Source organism: Cololabis saira, chromosome 7 (assembly GCF_033807715.1).
Source record: "Cololabis saira isolate AMF1-May2022 chromosome 7, fColSai1.1, whole genome shotgun sequence".
Lineage (NCBI taxonomy): Eukaryota > Metazoa > Chordata > Actinopteri > Beloniformes > Belonidae > Cololabis > Cololabis saira.
This window is the reverse complement of record NC_084593.1, coordinates 27,971,506-27,992,912: the sequence shown is the minus strand read 5'-3', so window position 1 is coordinate 27,992,912 and position 21,407 is coordinate 27,971,506. Positions and strand designations below refer to the sequence as shown.

Below are 21,407 nucleotides of genomic sequence, written 5' to 3'. Positions count from 1 at the left end.
TTCAACCTGGTCTCAAGATAGCATTATCTACTATCGCATTCAATCTAGCTGAAACAGCAGCCAGCGTCAATCTGCTGTTTCTTGTCAAACTCCTGCTGCTTTTTTTTTTCCGCTTGGTTGTTATGAACAGCAAGTGAATTTGAAGCATTTATTCCCTGAAGTGCACAGCTCAGGGAAGAAATGTTGCCATCACTGTGGAAAAAATAGAGAGATTTTGTGAAATAACATTGTTTTCCAACTAAAAAGCAAGGAAATGTTCCAGTATATCCGTGGCAGATTGAGTTCAAGCTTATAAAGTTATAAGCAGTAGTATAGCAGAGAAACCTGTACCTGAAAATAGCTGCTATAGTCACAAGCTCTATATGCCAAAGCCTTCTGTGCCTGCCCTTTCTCACAATTCGTGACTCGGAAACGTTGCATTATTTTTCACTGAGATGCCATTTAACAAATTTAATTTCATGACACGCTCATTCCTGTGCACCTGATTTTGCCCTCCTGCTGTGGGCACAAATCCTGCTTGGTTGCAGAAAAATGAGGTGCTCACAGCATGCGAATCCTTCCATCAGGAAGAATATTTTCTGATATCCATATTACACCCCAAACGAACCGATGCTCACTTCTGCAGCACGTGAGCTCGGAAGAACTTTTCTGAGGGTTTAACTAGATGGTGACACATGTAAAGCTTTTAGCCCAAAAGTGTCAGTCACAACAGATTACTGTTCCTGTTGCACCACTGGAGGTTTAAAAAGATGACATGAGCAGCAGGATTAGGTTCTCAGATGACAAACAAAAGTCCAAAAGGGAGGATTACTATGTAGGCCTTCAATAATTAAAGATCAGATAAAAACATGTCATTTCCATGTTGCTGCTGCACGTTCTGCAGCGTTGCAGTGGTAACTGAAGCTTTAATGTTATGTTGGTACCTTTAGGCAACTTTGAAAAAAACAGCTAAATTTGCACTTAGAAAAAGGTAGCAAAAATTTAAATAATAAATTAAAATAAGTCTCAGAAATTAGATTTTAGAATTAAGAGTTTTTTCTTTCCTTTTTTTTGGAGCCAAAAAAAGGTCTGAATTAAAGAAGAAAGAAAGATGAAAGTCAGTCGGAGTGAGTGGAGGTAGTTGAATCCTATTCAAGGTGCTTCACTAATTAGTGTTCAAGTTTTAAAGGACAAGTGCTCGATAATCACTGAGCTGTCATCAGACCCTTACTTATATTATAATATTTGTGTTTCTCATTTCAGAAGATTCATTGTACGTGGAGAGTGTAATTGTTTGTGTCCTTGAACTGAAATATTCACTTGACATGCTTGTTATCCAGGAAAACAATGAGGTAGTAGATGCAAAGACTGAGAAAAGCTTTTACTGCAAAAAAAAGACAGTTGACACAGTTCAGTTAGGAGATGATCTGAGGTAGGACTGACATGACCTGCCTGTATCAAGAAGACCCTAAAAGACAGCCTAACCTGATATAATGACAACTTTAATAAGTTTTTACATTTGGAAAAGGTTGACACTACTTTTCCCCCTGTATTTTACCTAATTAGGGACAGAGCACTTACAGTGTGAAGGCCCTATTGTATCTGTCGGAAATGTTTTTCTCGTTTTTATTTTTCTTCAGACGAAATGAGGGCCTTTTTGCCCCCTAAACGTGCCCCAAAATTCACCAAATTTTGCACGCAAGCCAGGCCTGGCGAAAAATGTGATATTTAATGGTGGTTTAATGGTTTAATTGCATTAATGGGCGTGGCCTAATGGCTCAACAGCGCCCCCTAGAAAACTTTGTCCCTCAAGCCCCACAATACGGTTTGACGTACATGAACGAAAATCGGTACACAGCTGTATCATGTCGCAACTTAAAGAAAAGTGTCTTGGCGCCATGGCCGAAACCGAACAGGAAATCGGCCATTTTGAATTAATCGTGTAATTTTGGCGCAATTTATGCCATTTCTTTGTGTTATACATCAAAATGTGCGTCTCGATCCTGCGACGATGTGCATTACTTTTCTCAGTCAAAAGCGTTACCGTGGCGACGATAGACGCCAAAAGCGTGCCTCCCCTTCATCTGATTGGTCCATATTTGATAGTTCCTACTTTCTGCTATAACTTTTGAATGGTTTGACATAAAGAGTCGTGGGTGGTGTCATTGGACTCGGTATTTAGTCCTTGACCATAATTGATGCAAATTAGCCCCGCCCCTTCTTCTGATTGGTCGATATTTCATAGTCTCTATTTTCTGCCATAACTTTTGAATGGTTTGATATAGAGAGTCGTGGCTGGTGTCATCCGCTAAATGTCCAGGCCTGAAGAATCTACATGCAAGTCATACAAGCGCTTCCACTGTAGCACGCCTGAACGTGCGAGGGCCCGTTCATCGCTGCTTGGAGCTTTAATTACCGGTAGCCTTATACTCACTTAACTTTAATTGAAAATACTTGAAACAATGCGATCCATGTGGTTTTCACACTTGAGGCTGATCCAGTTAAGTACTCTCATTTCAAATATTTTCATTGCATTTAGGTAAAACGAGTCTTAAAAGAGCTGCAAAAAAATATCCATCTTGATCAATAAAATATGGAAAGAAATGGCATTTATGTCAACAAGCATTTATTTACATTTTGAGACAGATTACACAGATCAGGACCAGTCCTTGAGAGGAGTTTGCCTCCAGCCTGATTTTTTTTTAAAATTTATTTATTTTTTGACCGGGTCTAGTCAGCTTGTCTCAGAAGAGGAGAACAGGTCTGAATTGTATAGCAGCTCGACCAGAAAAGCCCTCCATAGCCTGTGTTTGTGAAGTGCATATAAATTTTACACAAACGTAAATGTTCTTGGGTCCACGTGTCGTTAGTGAGACGGTCTCGTGTGTCACTTTGCCCTGAGCGATATGATAAAACACCGCCGAGGACTCTCAAGGCTGCAGGGCCGCCATGAAAATCTCTCAACTGTCTTGTCAGTTACTCCGTGTTTTCACAGGCAAACTGTATAAAGCTTTCAATCTCTCTGTCTTAAGGGGATAAAAAGACAGTTGTTACATCTCAGTCCTATCCAGAGGCTTTCCGTCAGGGATCTCATCTTAAAAGAGACAGCGGGCAAAATGTGGAGGTTAGGTGATAAACCAGAGGAGAGCAAGCCAGATGTTAATCCACCTTGACACAAAAGGTTAACACTGTTCTTTTTCATGCTTTTACAGTCTTTGTACAATTATGAGTTGAAATATTGAGATATGATGTCCATAATCTGTTCAGCTTCAGACTGTGGACTGCTACGACACAAGTCTCGCACATATTTCTTGGCGGCTCTGTTTTTACCACAAATTTAATTTATTTCCAGTAAAGGCATTCACTGCAAATCTTAAGCAAGAAATCAGATAATTATGTTCGACCTTGCTGAGTTGTGGTGACATTGAGGGTTTTACTGTAATGTTGTAGCTGGTGATGCTACTTGCTCAGTAGACTGGTTGAATTTTTCATTCCGTCTTATGAGTTCTAATAATTATCTGATGATGCCTTGTAAACGATAACACTGTTTGATGTCACGGGTTGTAGTCTCTTCAACAGGAAAGCAGTATTGCTTGGAGTACAAGCAGTCTTCAGCGGTTCAGAGTAGCATCTTGCAGCATCTGCACCTCTGTTTGGGTCAAAGTCTCCATGACTACACAAAAGCTCCTCAAATTGGCTGAATGTTATATTCCACTATTTTGTATTGCATGTACTGCATGTTTATCTATGAACCCGCACCTGATACTACAAATGAAACGAAGCAAATTCATACATATTCATAAGCCATTTACGGTAAGTATATAATCACTTTATATGGTGGGGAAACGGCATAAGAATAGATATTTGAACTGTAAAAATAGATTTTTTTTCTCTGCTTCTTGGCTGCTAATTCGTATGAATGTGGAGAGTTGACCGTATCCTAAATAAAATGTTTGATTCATCAATCTAATATCCAAATTTCCAAATTGGACACCGCTACATTTTACTTTAGTTTCAGGGTTTGTATAAAAATATATTTTTTTTTTATATCTGGGTGCTTTTTTTATCTTCAGATGTTTAAAAAGAGAAAAAGGTTAAGCATTTGTGATCCTTTATTGATCCTTTGCATGAGAGGTATGCTCTTTTTCCATTTCAGCCTGGTTTATTTGTATTAACACCACTGGGCAGCAACCTGGAGCACTTATTTTCCTACAGATAAAGAAAACACTCTATGACCTGCTGCAGTTTTAGAGAAAATGTAAAACTTTTTTATAGTCAGTGTTTTATTACAATTCACTATCACATTGTCACTTCAAACACAAATTTGAAAAAGCCATTTTTATGCTGCCATTCCAGAGAAAACTGTCATCAGCTTAATTCCAAATTGGCAGGGTCCAACAAAAATCCTGTGTGGAAGCTAGTGTTGTTTTTGGCAGCAATTTTAGATTTAATCTTAGTCTTACGGTGCGTCCGAAATGCCATACTAAACACTCACTCACTCATCTTCTCCCGCTTTATCCGTTACCGGGTCGTGGGGGCAGCAGCCTCAGCAGGGATGCCCAGACTTCCCTCACCCCAGACACCTCCTCCAGCTCTTCCGGGGGGAGTCCGAGGCGTTCCCAGGCCAGCCGAGAGACATAGTCTCTCCAGCGTGTCCTGGGTCTTCCCCGGGGTCTCCTCCCGGTGGGACATGCCTGGAACACCTCCCTAGGGAGGCGTCCAGGAGGATCCGGTACAGATGCCCAAGCCACCTCAGCTGACTCCTCTCAATGTGGAGGAGCAGCGGCTCGACTCCGAGCTCCTCCCGGGTGACAGAGCTCCTCACCCTATCTCTAAGGGAGCGTCCAGCCACCCTGCGGAGGAAACTCATCTCGGCCGCTTGTATCCGCGATCTTGTCCTTTCGGTCACTACCCAAAGTTCATGACCATAGGTGAGGGTAGGGGCGTAGATTGACCGGTAAATCGAGAGCTTCGCCTTTCGACTCAGCTCCCTCTTTACCACGACGGTCCAGTACATCGACCGCATTACTGCGGACGCTGCACCGATCCGCCTGTCAATCTCACGCTCCATTGTTCCCTCACTCGTGAACAAGATCCCGAGATACTTGAACTCCTCCACCTGAGGCAGGACTTCTCCACCCACCCGGAGAAGGCATGCCACCCTTTTCCGGTCGAGAACCATGGCCTCGGTCTTGGAGGTGCTGATTCTCATCCCTGCCGCGTCGCACTCGGCCGCAAACCGCCCCAGCACATGCTGGAGGTCCCGGTCTGATGAAGCCAACAGGACAACATCATCTGCAAAAAGCAGAGATGAAATCCTGAGGTTCCCAAACCGGATCCCCTCCGGCCCCTGGCTGCGCCTAGAAATCCTGTCCATAAAAATTATGAACAGGACCGGTGACAAAGGGCAGCCCTGCCGGAGTCCAACATGCACCGGGAACAAGTCTGACTTACTGCCGGCAATGCGAACCAGACTCCTGCTTCGATCATACAGAGACCGGACAGCCCTTAGTAGAGGGCCCCGGACTCCATACTCACTCAGCACCCCCCACAGAATGGCACGAGGGACACGGTCAAATGCCTTCTCCAGATCCACAAAACACTATAAAACACCATACTAAACAGTATATACTAAAAAGTCTACTTAAATTTGGCACACTTTTGAGTAAATATCAGTAGTGTGCATTAATTCGGACGTACTATTAAGAGCGACACGTCACGGAGGAAGTGACGTGTCACAGCAGCAGTAGCAGCGCACCGCTCCGCTATTTCCACCGCTGCATTGCATTGTGGGAAGTTTCTGCTCAGCTAGTGTCCATCAATCCACACTCATAAATTTCTCCGGAATGAGTATAGATAGAGCATACTATTGAGTACGTTCTAATGTTTCGGACGCACTAAAAAATCTCGCATACTCATTTTGCATACTCATTAGGGTGGAAGTATGTGATTTCGGACGCAGTCATAGTCTTTTGGACGAAAATGCTTATTAGTTTTAGTCAAATTTGAGTTATTTCTATATGTGATAGTTTTAGTCTAGTTTTAGTCGACGAAAACTCAAAAAGGTTTTAGTCCAGTTTTAGTCAGTTAGCTATAGTTAAAAAAAGAAAAGATAAAAAAGAAAATATTTTCACCAATATTTACAATAAAAAAGGAACTATTTTCACCAATATTTACAACAATAAAGGTATATTCTGTTTTAGCCTAAAGCTAGCAGACTCTGTATGATAAAGATGCACATACAGTATAATTCGACCAGTTTAACATATTGCAACGTGCTGACGGAACATAAACACACAAAGAGAGGACACACCGTCACTGAATGTAAACATGGTTAAACATGCTGCTAACGTTACAAAGGAAGCCAAGTGTGCTGTTCATTTAGACACATGGGGAACAGCAACAGGTCTCAAATGCTATATTTTCGTCTACGTTTCAGACAGTCACTCTAAAATGGGTCAATATGATAACTTATTACACTTGCAGCCCGGCCAGAATCCCATCATGTACGACACACAGGCTGCCAGTAACACACACAAGCTACTAAATTGATGTCGGCACAACTAAACTAACTTCAGCCCGGGTTAGCAGCGCAACCAAGCTAATTTAGACTGAAGTCAGCAATTGATCATATGAAATTGATCACAAGCCGATTGTCGAGTAACATTTTATGTACAGTATATGATATGTTAACAGGACTTTGTGTAATTTACCTTCGAAAAAATATTAGCGTGGTGAGTCTCAGGTGCTGCTTGAGATTGGTGGTATTTTTTCCACCTAGTTTGTGGTCACATTTATCGCCATCTCCCTCTACGATGCATTCTGTTTTCTTTCTGCTTGATTATATTGAAAATATGTCCATATATCATCTCGTCGTTTCCGACCACCAAGCCCCCTTGCCGCTGCCGCCAGCATCCATCATCCTACCGGACTGTGTGTGTGACTGTGACCGCAGCCGTGTTGCGTTCAGGTGCTGCTGGCGTCATGGCAGGTGGGCGTGACAAAACAAGGATAGGTTGCAGCACTATTGCTGATATTTTTTAATTTTTGACAGACATGTCAAAGGCAGGCAGAAATGTCATGCATTTTGAACGTCTGACCCACAAACATTTTCGTCTAGTCTCGTCTCGTCATCAAAGAGCCATGTTAAGCTCGCCACCGTCTCGTTATCGTCATGAAAAAAAGGTGCGTCAACGAAATTATTTCGTGTCGTCATCGTTGATGAAAACAACACTGGTGGAAGCTGGCCTAGAAAACTCCCACCAAATCAGGGATTGTTGTGAGCTAGTATCTTGCGCTAGTAAAATGTGTCTAACATTATTCTTAGAGTTTTTGAGTTTCACCATCATGCAGAACTTACTGGCGACATGTCCACAATAAGTCAGTCAAACACAATATCGGGCAACAGCCTCTTCATACTGTACGTTCCAAGTCGACGTTTGTCACCTCAGTGAAAATGTAACTTCTTTGAAATCTCCACTCCCCTCTCCGCCTCACTATGGGTGGAAGCCTCGGTGCTTAAAAGCTTAAGAGGGGCTTTAGGGAGAACAACACCTGACTTTCAGCACAGCATTCTCTTGGATCAGCTAACCAGGCACCGCTGGCGGTTTTGGTTATCTCACTACTTGGCAACTTTTTGCTCAGACTCAAATGGGATTATAGTACTTTAGAAGAAGCGTGCTCTCATTGTGTTTATTAAAGCAAAAATTAGTCGGTATGAGATTTATGCAGCCAGCGTTTAATTGCAAAGCTGATATGAATCTGACTCTAAAATCGGACCGTCTGACCTCAGCCTGCCAACCGAATCATGTTGCCTGTATTTTTCTTGGCAACTGCGGTGTGTTTTCTTTGTTCTGGCTTCTTGTCATGCTGTTACACTGGTAAGGGTTTGCATAGGATGTCCCTAACACCCACCATGGGGGGCTTTCCAATACATTCAAGCTTGTTTACAAATTTAATAAAACTAAATTGATCATTTTCTTTTTTGTTTCTTGTTGTTCAACTAGAGCAACGCTTGAGAAAAGAAATGTCTTCAGTACCTGTACTTTGTAGAAAACTAAATTACACAATGAAAACCATTCTTTTATCCTCTGTGGGGACAAAATTGGTGAGAAGGCAAGGCCAGGCCAGGCAAGTTTATTTCTGTAGCACAATTCAAAAAAGGTGATTCAAAGTGCTTTACAAAGAGAAGTCAGTTGTTCCCTGAAAAGATTTTGCTGTTTTACGCTGTAGCAGTGACTCAGAGGCTTTTAGAAACACACAATCAGTCACCATCAGTCAGGCTCAACAAACTCCTCTCTCTGCTATTGCATTTTAGATAATAAGACAAAACATAATCCATGTCACATGAATATATCATGAAGCTAACAGCTTTATAATTGTATTGTTCCATTTTGTGTGTCTGGATGCGTTCTCTTCTTACCTTCTCTGTCTGCTTTTGTATTCCTGTGCTTTGCTTCTAGCATATTTAAGCCCTGTGCCTCTAGTAATAAGCAACACATATTTTAACACAACATCAATTTACAGTGGAAGTCAGTCAGAGAGCATAATAGATCTAACTAAAGTTAAAGCAGCTTGGTTCTTTCTGATGGCACCTAATAAAATACTTTGGTAGTATTGAGCACTAATTCAGTTGGTGAAATGTGTTCACTACTTTCTTGGATTTGTGTCACAGCCAGTGCAGCCCTCCCAGTTAGCGGCTGAGGTCTGCAGTGCCAGACACACACGTACCATAGGACACCTCTAACTGGAACTCTAACAGTTGGAGCCAGGAGTTAAATGGGTGTCCTCTTCCGCCGCACACCTAAAATTACAAAGTGTGGGGGAGTTACTGTATCTTCAAGGTGATGTATGGAGGGTTCAAAAAAGCAAGCTTTGTTGCTTGTCCGGGGTCGAGTTTTACAGATGAAGCCACTTTGAATTGCTCCGTGGTCCGTGACGGGGTCGCCACGAGCCCTACACATTCTTGGCAATCCCTGTGACTTCCATGACTCTAATTAGATCCAACGCAATGACATTATTAATAACACTATTAATAACACTCTGACTGGAATGGCCAATAAACTTTAAAATCTACACCGCTCTGGACCGTAGGGAATATAAAACTTCATGGTGCATTGAAGAGCATCTCGTAAACTCCACATAGACGGATTCAAATGGAATTTTTTTTGTTTTGTTTTAATTATTTCCCTTATTTTCTTTGCAAAACTTAAAGATGCCATTACTTTCATTCCACCTATATCCACTGGAGCATTTCTTTCACCATAAATTAAAGCAGTACTGGGAGGGAGAACTTTGGTCATCTTGTTTTCCACAAGTCACATGACAGTATTGCTATTAAAAAGAAAATAAAGACCCTGCAGGTACCAGTAGTGATGGCATCGTGCTAAATGTGAACGGTGCATGGCCACCCTGTTGTTTGCCGTCTATCATGTTTGGAAACATTTGGAAATATGTTTACATTGAAGTGAATTATATAGTTTTGGAAACTATAGAATTCAGCATCAGTTTAGTATGTTTGTGTTCAACAGAGAGAGCCCTGTTACTTAATACCCAGTGTGAAAGGACCTGGTAGGAGAACAGGCTTGTTGTGGTTTGCTTGTATCAGTCCCTCAAGAACATCAATGATTTATTATGAATGCAGATATCATCAGGAGTACTCAGGCGTGGTGTTGGGATGTGGTTACAGATACACATTTTATTTGCTCTACCTCAAACAGCTACATTATATGTGTTCATGAAATATCTTGTTTGAATTCAACTCTGGCAATCTTTGGACAGTTGTCTGTGGGTAAGTTATACACAGCGAGCAGACCCAGACATCGTCAGATGTCTGGCACAGATGATCAGGAGCACATTTTCCTACACAGCCTGGGAATAGATAATTTTATCATAGCTATCATGATCCGTACAAAGCTTGTAGTCGCTGCTTCTCAGAATAGCCAATATTGTATATGACCTATAAAAATCTATTCTAAACCATGAAATCTCTGCAACATCTTCCGTGTCCACAAATCATCCACTTTGATGATGATCTGTAGACAAGTCCAAAGCAGCCGGCCAGAGGTCCAGTCTTCACAGCGTTAATATTCGTCTAACGTCGACAAGTATGGGGGTGAATAATAAGGATTAAAAAACATCCTACTTAGCTGATGAAATGTTTTAAAGATCCACTCATAACTGCAGATTTATATTTTATGGCACTCTTGGATCTCTGTGGAATGGCTTGTTAATGGAGAGCAGAGAACAGATGACACGCTGAGCGCAAATGAGAGTTGGAAGAGTTTCGATTTTTATTCAGTTCAGACTCAGACGTCTTCACAGTAATGTTCATGTATTCTATATTTTTAGTTAATGACACGCATGCGTTCTCCTTATAAAAAGTCATGATCCGCTATTTGTAATCAATACAGTGGACATTATTTACAGCATGCTTTAACTGCTGATGATATGAGAAACCAATTTTCAAGGCATAGATCCATCACTGGAGAAGCGCCCATCCCTGCAGAGAGTGGTGGCTGGCATTCGCTCATCCCAGTGGCAGTTTGTGCCAAACAAGAAGCAAGTGCAGGGACAGACAACCCTGAGAGCTCCCTCTGACACATTCATAGCCACATTCAGACTCTCAAATCAGCCCACATGTCTTTGGATTGTGTAAGAAGAGCTGAACTTCAAGCACAAAGCACAAAGCCAGCCAACAATTTCAAATTCAGAACCTCACTGCTGCCAAGTGAGGGACATCTGCTGCACCACTGGAAAAAAGTAAAGTAAAGGTGGTCAAGGAAACGCAAAAAAAACAGATGATAGGACCTGTTGTTGATTCTGATACACCTCGGTTTCAGGGTCAAGTATGAACATCCTCCATTCTTGCTATGTGGTAAATTTAAGAGAGAGTCTACGTCAATATTTAACTTTTCCATTGTTTTTCATACTATTCGAATATAATCTTCCAAAAGTCTGGAAAACCTAGAAAAAGTTCCACTGGAAAATGTCCAATAGTCTTCTTACCAGGACATGTTTACCAAAGCTCAAATATGAAAGCAGTTGCCTTCATGCATGCCTGGCACAAAGAAATCATTTCCATAATTTTTTTGATGGCCTTTTGTGAGCTTTTTATTTTTTCTGGCTTCCGCTCAGAGATTACAGTGACTTAAATGCAGCAACCTTAATTTTACTGGTGATTTTGAAGTTTTGATTTAGTCTTTATATGTATTTTTCAGTTTCTTTTCTTTCTAATCAGCTGATTCACACCTAATTATACATGTTGGAGAAACAGCAGAGGACCTCAAGACCATTGAGCTACTGGATAGCATGGTTCAAGAGAACAAAGACACCGGGGTGGTTGTTCCAGGACTCATGTCTATATACTTTTGTCTAGAATACCAAACATAAAGATTTAATGCCAGATTTTAATTTAACCATAAACAACACATTTGTTTTATCGAGCTTTTTCCTCTTTTCAATTACCCCTTTTTCAAATAGCAGGTATGCAACTCATCAGGTGTATCTCCTCTCTGGGTCAACATTACTGTAGCTTCCTTCTCTTTTCAGGAAACTATTGATCAACAGCAAGGCTGGCTGTTTACGTTTCTCTTTCAGTTTGAATCTGTGAAACCGACAGGTTTCACAGATTCAAAGTTGTAAGTTGATTCTAATGAAATTGCGAGGTCCTTTGAAGCCCATTCAGCTGTATCGTCTCTTTAACCACATTGGATCGCCCTCTAGACACCTCTAATCCAGTGCATTGCATTCCCAGCTCGTTGTGTTTAACTATCTCTGTATCATCCACCTGTTATCTGAGCGGGAATAGTTTTGACAAAAGGGGAACCAGGTTTAGAAAAGGATATGGGTTTGATTTATGGAATATCTATTTTTTTTTGTTTTAGTCTTTTTCTGTATTTGCTTTTGTCATTCTGTTCCTGACCCAAACAAATAATTGTGAAACTGTGAGTGTGCACAGGCCAATGGATATCAGTGTTACGTACAAATTCAAACGCCAGTAAGTATCAAGCCTCCTCGCTGCTGCTCAGTAGTCATGACAATTTATTATTCCCTTATAAACCCACAGAGAAATTTCTTGATCCTAATCCCCTCGTTCAGCTAAAACTTGAATTATTATTGGATTTGTGTCTATTTAAGATGGCTTTCTCTTATAATAAGTCTTAGGAGAAAGAAGCCACTGGGATTCATATAGCAAAGACGTCAACATGTTTGACTCTCTCCTTCCATGCTTACATTTCGTCTTATTCTGCCACAAGACTTAAAAGTGGAAGTGAGCGTATCTTTGCTGTCTGCTCCCATTTATCGCTGCACCCCAGCTGTTTTGATTGTTCACTCAGTCACAGGCACCTTCAAGGTCACGTGAGTGCATTTGAAGTTCAAACATCCGTGGTGTCTTACTCTGAGCTATACAGCCACGGTTGGAGCGCTAATATGTTCTTTAGTAAATACAGCATTTATGTTTTATATTTCTCTATATGTAAAGTTGTTAGAGGCAAAATGTTCCTGCCTTGAAGTGAAAAGCGTTAACGCTTTAGCCTGTTTTAAGCATCCCTGCTGGTCTCATTAATTGAGCCCACGCCTACGGGTTATGAGAAAAGCATGACTCTCCGTTTGTTATACCCTGCTAAGATTCGTTAGTCTCGGGGGGTTTGCCCGATGGAATATTATCCTCAGACAAAAGCCCTGTTTCCCAGAAGGCTCGGGTTACCGAAGCATTCAGACTCTCAAAAGCAACTTGTTAACAACAGCTGTAAAGTGACCTTGTTCACTTCTTTCTCAAATGGAGGCTGTGCCTCTTTTCTATTGCTTTCCTTTTTGTTTCTCTGAGCGTTTCATAACTGGGTACGCCAGAGGTAAATCTTTAGAATAAAATCTACTCAAAACACGTAGTGTTCTTCCTTTTGCTGTTTCTCATTCCATTTTGTGAGCTCATTATTACGTTACATAGTGAACTACAATTTAGTTTGGGATAAAAATCCTTTAATGTCCCCAGAAATTGGATTAGCATCACGTGATCTCAGGAATTGGCAGTTAGTTTCGTTCGTTTTGGCACTTTTGGATGAATTTTCTCTCTTATTTTATTATTTAGCAATGATGTAAATTAAACTACGGCAAAGATGTGCTGATTTTTACTCCCACACTCTCTCTCTGCAGTCTCTCCAGCTATTGTAATATAAATAGGGGCATGTCATGAGAGGAAATGAGAGAAGTGGATCATCTGTTAAGGAATAAGACCCAGGAGCCCCTTAACACGATGATGTCACATGAATTGGAGGGGAGGAGTCGGGGTGGGGGGTGATTTAGTCCATATTCTGCACATCCCAGCAGCTGCAGTTGCTACGGCGCTGCAATATGCAGAATAAGGACCGAAGCAGTCTGACACAGAGAGGTTGTCAAAGAGGTGTGGTGTTGAGACAGAAAGGATGGATCACAATGGGAAAGCAGGAGAAAGACAGAAGGAAGAGTCAGGAGGATTGTCAGAATGTCGTCTCATTGCCAAACTGCCACGTCTCTGCTTGGCATTGAAGCTAAGAGAGAACTCAGACCTATTTCCATCTCATCAAGCAGCTCCATCTCTGTGACCTTCTAAACATCTGCTGTCATGACATGTCATGTCCACAGCTGAGTGAGTGAGTGAGTGAGTGATGTTTCAAACATACCAACCATCTGTCCAACACATGATTGCAACGGCCTTCAGTCCTTATTTTATCCATGTATCTTTTTTCTCTTCATATTACTAACCAGGCTGGGTCCTCACAGATGCCCACAGAAATCAGGCTGAACCTTGCACCATTCATGGGAATATACTAGTTTATTTGTATTATTATTTTTATTATAAGTGTATTTTTCTTTCCTGTTCTAGATCAGGATTCCTTGTTTTCATTTCCAGATATTGTACTGCTCTCACTCTGAACTTTTTAAAAAGCCCTTGCTTGCTTCCAGATTCTGCTTCACATCAAAACTGTGTCCTCAGTCTCAAATACATGACTAATTGTACATCTGTCTTAAATGAGGCTTCGTCTTTACACTGAGGCTTCTTCTGTGGTTTTCCAAAAACATTTGCTCTTGTATATTTGAACATTTGCTGTGATATCTGAGCCATTATACCACGGTCTGTGTGAATACTCGATTCTGATTGGCTGGCAGGTGTTGGTTATAAATTATAACCTACACCTAGAAAACAAGTTCGGTCAAATTGCCTGATAACTTTAATATCATTGCGCTGGATCAACTGCCAGGTGGTAACCACGGCAACGGAGATTCAGAGAAGAAGAGCCGGCTACCGCAGGACGACGACATGAGGGATTTTGTAATTTCTTTTAATTTATTTGGTGAATTTAACAATTTTGATGACTGGGATGAAGAAGAGGAGAGGAGAGAAAAGAAAATGAAATAAACAAATATATTTACTGTTTGTTACTGTACCATAGCTGAGCGGACTAGAATATCTCCCGTTGCTAAGTCGTATCTCTGGTCCGTCCTAGTTACTGGAGAAGTCAACACTGTGTCCATTGCATAAGGACCTTATGGGACGGTAGTGATTGTTCCAGGTATTAGTCAGACCCCCAGGTGTTACCAAGGAAACTGAGTTATGGCTTGTTAAAAAACTTTGTATACCAGGTTACAACGGCTGCAGACGAGAGATTAAATAGTCCGCTCAGTCACTCAGCTGTGGCTTGTTATAAAACTAATGATTTCAACTCAAAACACATTAAAGCATGAAAAACTGATTTAATATTTATGTTTTTTGGTAAGTGGCCGTGGTATAAGCAGGATAATGCCCTTTGAGGTGGACATTATCATAAATATATGGACTTTGCAGAGGCAAACCGTCCGACGCGAAGCGGAGGACGGTTCACGCCCCCGCGTCGTCCATATATTTATGATAATGACCACCTCGTTGGGCATTATGCCTTACATAGAGGCTACACATGGCCCCTACGCTGCCATTGCATTTCTGCCTGCATCGTTCTGTAATTAAACCACCAACCAGTAGTTGGCAGTGTGGATTCCAGGCTTTCATACAGGCTGCGTCATCAAGACTGACGTACGCCGCAATCTCCCTCCGAGCATCGAGAGCCATCTGGCTATCTTTTTTCCGTCCGTGTCAACCGTAGACCGCGGGGAAAAGAGATGAAAAGTATGAGCCATTTTGAAACCCTTTTTTCTTCGTTCCAAGTTCAGCCATGTTGCTTGGGAAGCCTTTAGAAACACGCCCACCATAATCAAAGTTAGCTCTGGCTACCAGCAGAAATATCTGCAGAGCTGCCGGCAAAGGTTTACAGCAGAATATTCTGTTTCACATGTTGACTCGATGCGGAAATCAAAAGTTTCTGTCGCTTTTAGCTGGATTGGGTTTGTACTAACAGCTAATTGCTTCAGTAAGTGCGTTAGCATGACGATTATGGATGAGCAAGCGATAGTGGCTTACCAATCGCTCAGCCAGCTCTCAATCAATCACATTAAAAATAAATGTATTACTTTATGAATTCTCCTGATGTGGTGCACAAAAATGTCACCCTCTCAGAGTTGTCATGGATGTGAAATCAAAACCACTGAGTTTAATACTGCTCTATAGTTGGACATTTTAAGATAAGAGTCAAATGGAGATAATGACTTTTGCAGCCAGCCTCTAGTGTCCAGTTGAGGAACTGCAACGACTCTTAGTTCCTCGCGAGACTCAACCTGGCAGTTAGATGGTTGGTGCTTGGGAGGCATGTCAGGCTGCACCATAGCCTACACTTCAGATTCCTCTAGCTTTGACACAGGTGTATAAATCAGGCTTACGGCTCTACTTTATTGCTGTTTGTGGATAATAATATCAGTTTCAGACAGCTCTATTTTGGCATATAAACAATGTTTTCTAGTGGATTTTAATCAACATCAGACAAATTATTGGAAAATGTTGGCCTGAATTTTGTTAACACCTGACATCCATGGCCCCAAACAAGACTGAAACTGAAATGTAATGCCATGTTGACGGAAAGTACAGCATAATTATGTTTCCCATTATGAGGACTTGTTTCAAAAATGCCCCTGTCATGTTTGGATGTACAGATGCTGCTTAAAAAGTCATTCAAATGCAGGCAGGCTTTTCAATTTGCCTTTGAAACAAACTTTGAGCAGTTATCTGTGAAAGTTTTATTTTTGCTGAGAGATGCATTTTAATTAGATTTCAGATTGAAGACTCAGACACCCGAAAATGCTTCATAATATGCTTACAGCCTTCTCCTAACTGAGCATCAGTTATTTATATTTGCAGGGAGTCCCACTCTCTGAGGAGTGTGTGGATCTTGTTCAATGAGACATGGAGTCAAAAGATGTATATTGATTAAAAAATGTCATCCCCTGGCCTTTCTTTATGATGACCGAAAACATGTCCTAACAAGCATTTTAGAGCTTTGGTCCGTCGTCTGAGAATTAAAGGAGCTGTATGTAAGAGCAATAATAAAACGAATCATAAAATGACCCCGATATGTCAACAGACATTTAAAAATCATGTTCATTTCAAATACTTATGTCACTGACAACAACACTCAAGCCAGGATATTCCAGTTTAAAAAGAGGAGTTGCAGCCCTCAACTGATGTTTATGTTGTCATTTTTTGTTTTGGCCTGAAGCTCCACCCTCCACCTATCTCCCAATCACAAAGTCAGTATTGTTTCGGCATCCGGGTTGCCAGCTCGGCTCTAATTATCGCAGCCATGGCAGCCTACGTTCCTGCTGCATTCTGCAGCCTACCTGGCAACCTCTGGTCGGGGGGAGGAGGGGGAGGGTACACGCCGTTCAACAATATTTTGAAAGTGACTGCAGTACCAGTTTTGGCCATTTCTTACAGACGGCTCCTTTAAGATCTCTTCACGTAACAACACTTGAAGACATTAAAAATGATGTTTATTTTTTTTTACATTAACCTTTTTGTTGATCAGCTCATATTCTTTTGCCTAATCCAGCATGCTACCAGACAATTGCTCATCTTTCTTTTTTAACATTACAAAAGTAATAATTAATATGATCAGAATACACAGAGACACATTTCCAGTCTTAATAAGCAAACACCTGCTGAGTCACATAAAACACATGCATGTGCACATGCATGTGCACTATGTATGTGGAAGACAGAGGAGCTTAATGCACTGCAGTCTCAAGGGGGGCAACTGTGTTTTGATGTATTAATCATCTTGGTCTGGAGCTTGCTAATTAATGACCCATCTGTCCCCGCTCACTGATGCTCCACTTCAAAACCCCCTCAGACGCTAACGCACACACTGAGAGCTGCGACACAACGACCCAACGCTCATTCCCGTGAGGCAACTCTAGCGCCGCTTTCAGGGAAACAAACAGAAACAGAAATGTCAGGCTGAACTTTTTCATCTGCGATCAAGACCTTCAAGACCGTATTTAGACAAAATAAATACATTTTAAAAAAGGCTATGCATATTTGCAAGTTCCCCTCTTCAGTTGCCGTGCGGCAATGTGGCAGCATCTGTGGCATCAGGCTTGTGAGAGTGTGTCTTTTTGTGTGCACTTACGTAGGTGTGTGTGTGTGTGTGTTGTAGGCTTATCAAGTGAGCCCGGGCAGAGTGTCAGATGCGGTAATGGAGGCTTCAAAGACAAGTGCTGCGGTGAGTTCCCTGGCTACCTTTTTCCACCTCACCCCTCAACCCCCCAAGTGCCCTCCCCTCCTTCCTTTATTCCCTGCTGGGATTCAGACTGACAAACTGACTTAGAGGTAGACACCTGAACGGATAAAAAAGGGATGGAGAAAGGGAGATAAGCAGGCAGATAAGTAAATACGTAGGTGCAAAGTCAAACAGACAGGCAGATAGAGTTAATTTAACTGAGTGACATTTGGAGGAAATACTGGAAAGCAGAGAGGGGCCCAGATAGACGTTGGAAGCAGAGAGAAGGACAGCTAGACAGCCAAATGCCTGGCGAGGTGCTTGGCAAGCCCACCTCACTTTCACCTGCATGAGTAGAGACGCTTCAAACACCTGCCCCTTGTCTGTCGCTTTGTTCTGCTCCTTCTCCTTTCAGCTGCGAACATCGTTTTGATGCCACATCCTTTATTTGCTTCCTTTCAATGGCCGTGCTGTTTCTGGCTTCTCATTTGCTTGTTTCCATTTTCATCTTTTGTCCCATAGTGAGTGTGTTTATTTGTGCGTGTGCGTGCATCTTTTGTTTCGCCGCTGATAAACAGTCGTGGTCAGGGATTAGTAATTGAGTGTTTGATCATGATAATTGGCAGTGGAGGTTGATTGGTTTCATCATGGACTTGTTGTCATGGTGTTAAAGAAAGGTATAATAAGCTTGGGCAGTTAAATCATTACAACCCAGTTACCTTTGTTGGTTCACAAAAGTGCTCCTCAAGACTCTGAAGTTTCAAAACCAATGTGCCACATGACTGGGCCGAGTTTGAAATGTGTTTTTTCACCGGTTGCAGGCGTACCTTACTCTGAATCCTACATTTCCCTGCATTCAGCTGTAACATTTATTTTGAGATGATGGAGCAAGCAGGACACTTTATAGAGATCTGCTTTGGTTTGAGTAAACGGGCTTAATGTGAGCTTTTGTTTTTCAACTTGTAGGATTACCATAACCTGAGAATCTACAACAACTTAGCTGTGATTGTTCCTGAGTTTCTACCACATGTGAGATGTGTTTGACATGTTTCCGTGCAAAGAAAGGATATGGGTCAGTTTTCAGCTCCAATGTCATGATGGCTACTCTTCTGTACCCATTTGGCATTACTTTGAACAATAATATTGCAATTAACAATTAATATTGCCTTAATGACATTATGATCTTTTTACTGATCTGATTTAAACACCCAGTTGGCTAAAAACACCAGCTAGATATATTTCAGTTCATTTTGCATGGATTGTATTGTATAAAACCTCACGTTCTGTTGAAGCAGTGTTGTAATATTTCCTGTTAAGGGACACTTATTAAATCCTTTTCTCCTTTTTTCCTTTATTTTTTGTTGATATTGATGCAATGTCCTCAAGTGCTGATGAAATGTTTGGGACGTGCTTGGGTCAAAGACCACAGTTATACAGTGACAGCGTCATTCATAAGCACGCTGTCTGGTTATAAGTTATGGAGTGAGGTTGAATAGTTTACAACACCTTCAGTCGCTTGTTTTAGATTAGTTTTATATCTTAGTGCTTGAAATGAATGTAAATTTGGACACATTGTACATGGACCCAATAACCCATGAATCACGCTTGCCCTAACCTGACAGTACAAGAGTGCAAGCGTACACTGCCTAGCCTGAGAGCTAACACTACCATGTCCCAAACTGATGGAAATACTTACAATTCCCCTGTCTTCAGTTTAACTGTGAACATCCCAGCTAACGTTTGTAGTTTGAGGCCCATCTGATAAAATAAATGGGCTGAAAAGCTGAGCCCCATATGGTATTGTCCATAGATTCAGTGGTGATCCCATGTTATTAGCTTGCAGTGTTTATACTCGGGTAAATGGGTGATGAATAGGCTTGAGTCTCTCATCTGGGTCCCACTTGGGCCCACCACATAAGGCAACCCAAGCGGGCAATTCACATGCAACCAGGAGCCAGAAGTCCCTATAAGGAAAGGAAAAAAAAGCTGCTTTGGACAATTACTTATACTTTTCTGCCCATATACATTTACTAAACATGCCAGCAGCCATGACCAACATACAAAACAATGTTGAGAGTCATATTTTGAAGAGTCCCAGGCTGTTGAGAACACTTCACTGCAGATAGGAATGTTGAAGTAACACAACCGCCAGCTGGCGGGAAGAAAACAAGGCAAATAAACCTCATAGATCCTCTAATATACTTCAGTTTGATAAACTCCTGGCTCCCCATTGGTCCATTCCTCCGTGTTTTCTCTATGTGTTAGGGGTTAATTTGAGGAACTGTTGCTTATTGAGCAAGGATTTACAAATATTTACGAAGCACCAATAAAAAGTCTGAATTCTCAGTCCAGATATAAACTCAATTACATTTTTCAATTCAGTTTTATTTATATAGCATCTATTGCAGCACAAGTAGCCTCTAGGCGCTTTCCAGAGACCTAGAACATGACCTCCGAGCAATTATTACATAAACATAAACAATGGCGGGTAAAAACTCCTCTAGTGGGAGAAAAAGCTTGAGCAGGACCTGGCTCATAAGTGGGAAAGGGAGATCAGAAAGAGATAATGAAAACAGAGACAGGAGAGACACAGACACACTGTCAAAGGTACAAAAGACAAGATATATTAGTATTAACTATCCGTGAGCAGGAGAACTAAGAGTTCTATGTACATATTATTGATACTTGGTTAGTTGGTGCACTACAGGGATGACTATGTAAACAGATGTAGACAGCAGACACTAAGGGGATCAGAGGGACAAAGTACTGGTTTATTATTAGATCATTTATTTTAAGGCTAAGTATTTAACTGCAATCACAATTTTCTGTTAATAGAAAAACAATAATGACAGTAAAAAATCCTTGACTGGTTTGTTTTCAAGTGAAACAAGTGCAGCCAGATTTAAAGCTGTGGATGGAGATCATAAGTGAATGGAGAGGCTAGGTAAATTCTCAGAGCTGGTACTACAATGTGAGAACGCTCTGCAAATCTCAACAACTCACTCTTGAAGCTCCTGGTATATTATACATTTTTCAAGTAATGAATGAAAATGTAAATTCACAGTGATGGTTACATGGTGTGTGTGTGTGTGTGTGTGTGTGTGTGTGTGTGTGTGTGTGTGTGTGTGTGTGTGTGTGTGTGTGTGTGTGTGTGTGTGTGTGTGTGTGTGTGTGTGTGTGTGTTCTCTCACCAACAAGCCGACAGCTAGACAGTTAACCCTTCAATGCCTGACATATGACATAACACACAAAACAATTGTATTGTTGTTCTTGTTATTAATACATTAGGTAAGTTAATGTATATGTGATTTACAGGTATGTTATGTACATTTTTGGCTTTTTTTCCGCCCTTTTTTGATTATTGGGGTGGTACAAAGCTCTCAGAAATTTATGTGTTAAATATGATACATCTGGCTTTATAGGGTAAATAAACTCTTTGTGTTCCTGTTCTTCCTTTCCTTTTCTCTGTTCTTCCTCTGTCCCGCTCCAACAGCAAACTCTGGAGAACAACTTAACGAACCTGGTGAAGAGGAACAGTGAACTGGAGAACCAAATGGCCAAGCTCATCCAGATCTGTCAGCAAGTGGAGGTACACAACATATGTCTGAAAAGATATGTTAAACTGTTTAAATGAATTCAACGGTCATTCCTGCATCTGATAATGAAGGTCATGAAATCAGGTACCATCCTCAGCTGTCTTGTGTAGACATGTTGCTTGTTATTGTCAGAGGCGGTGTTCAGTTACAGGATCACAGCTGTGGCGCTGCCAGGGATTCTTAATTGGATGAAACTCAACTTGAAATA

At 41.3% G+C, this 21,407-nt stretch overlaps 1 protein-coding gene across 3 annotated transcripts in view; it reads left to right on the top strand.

Moving 5' to 3' along the window:
- mid2 (midline 2) overlaps positions 1-21,407 on the top strand; it is a 117,610-nt gene that overhangs the window by 42,466 nt on the left and 53,737 nt on the right. For 2 of the 3 annotated variants that reach the window (XM_061725447.1, XM_061725446.1), the window contains exon 3: positions 21,097-21,192. In XM_061725447.1, coding sequence (XP_061581431.1) covers positions 21,097-21,192 — 96 coding nt within the window. Of the gene's footprint in view, positions 1-17,540; positions 17,607-21,096; positions 21,193-21,407 lie in introns of all 3 variants that reach the window. The other variant, XM_061725445.1, reaches the window with a different exon arrangement.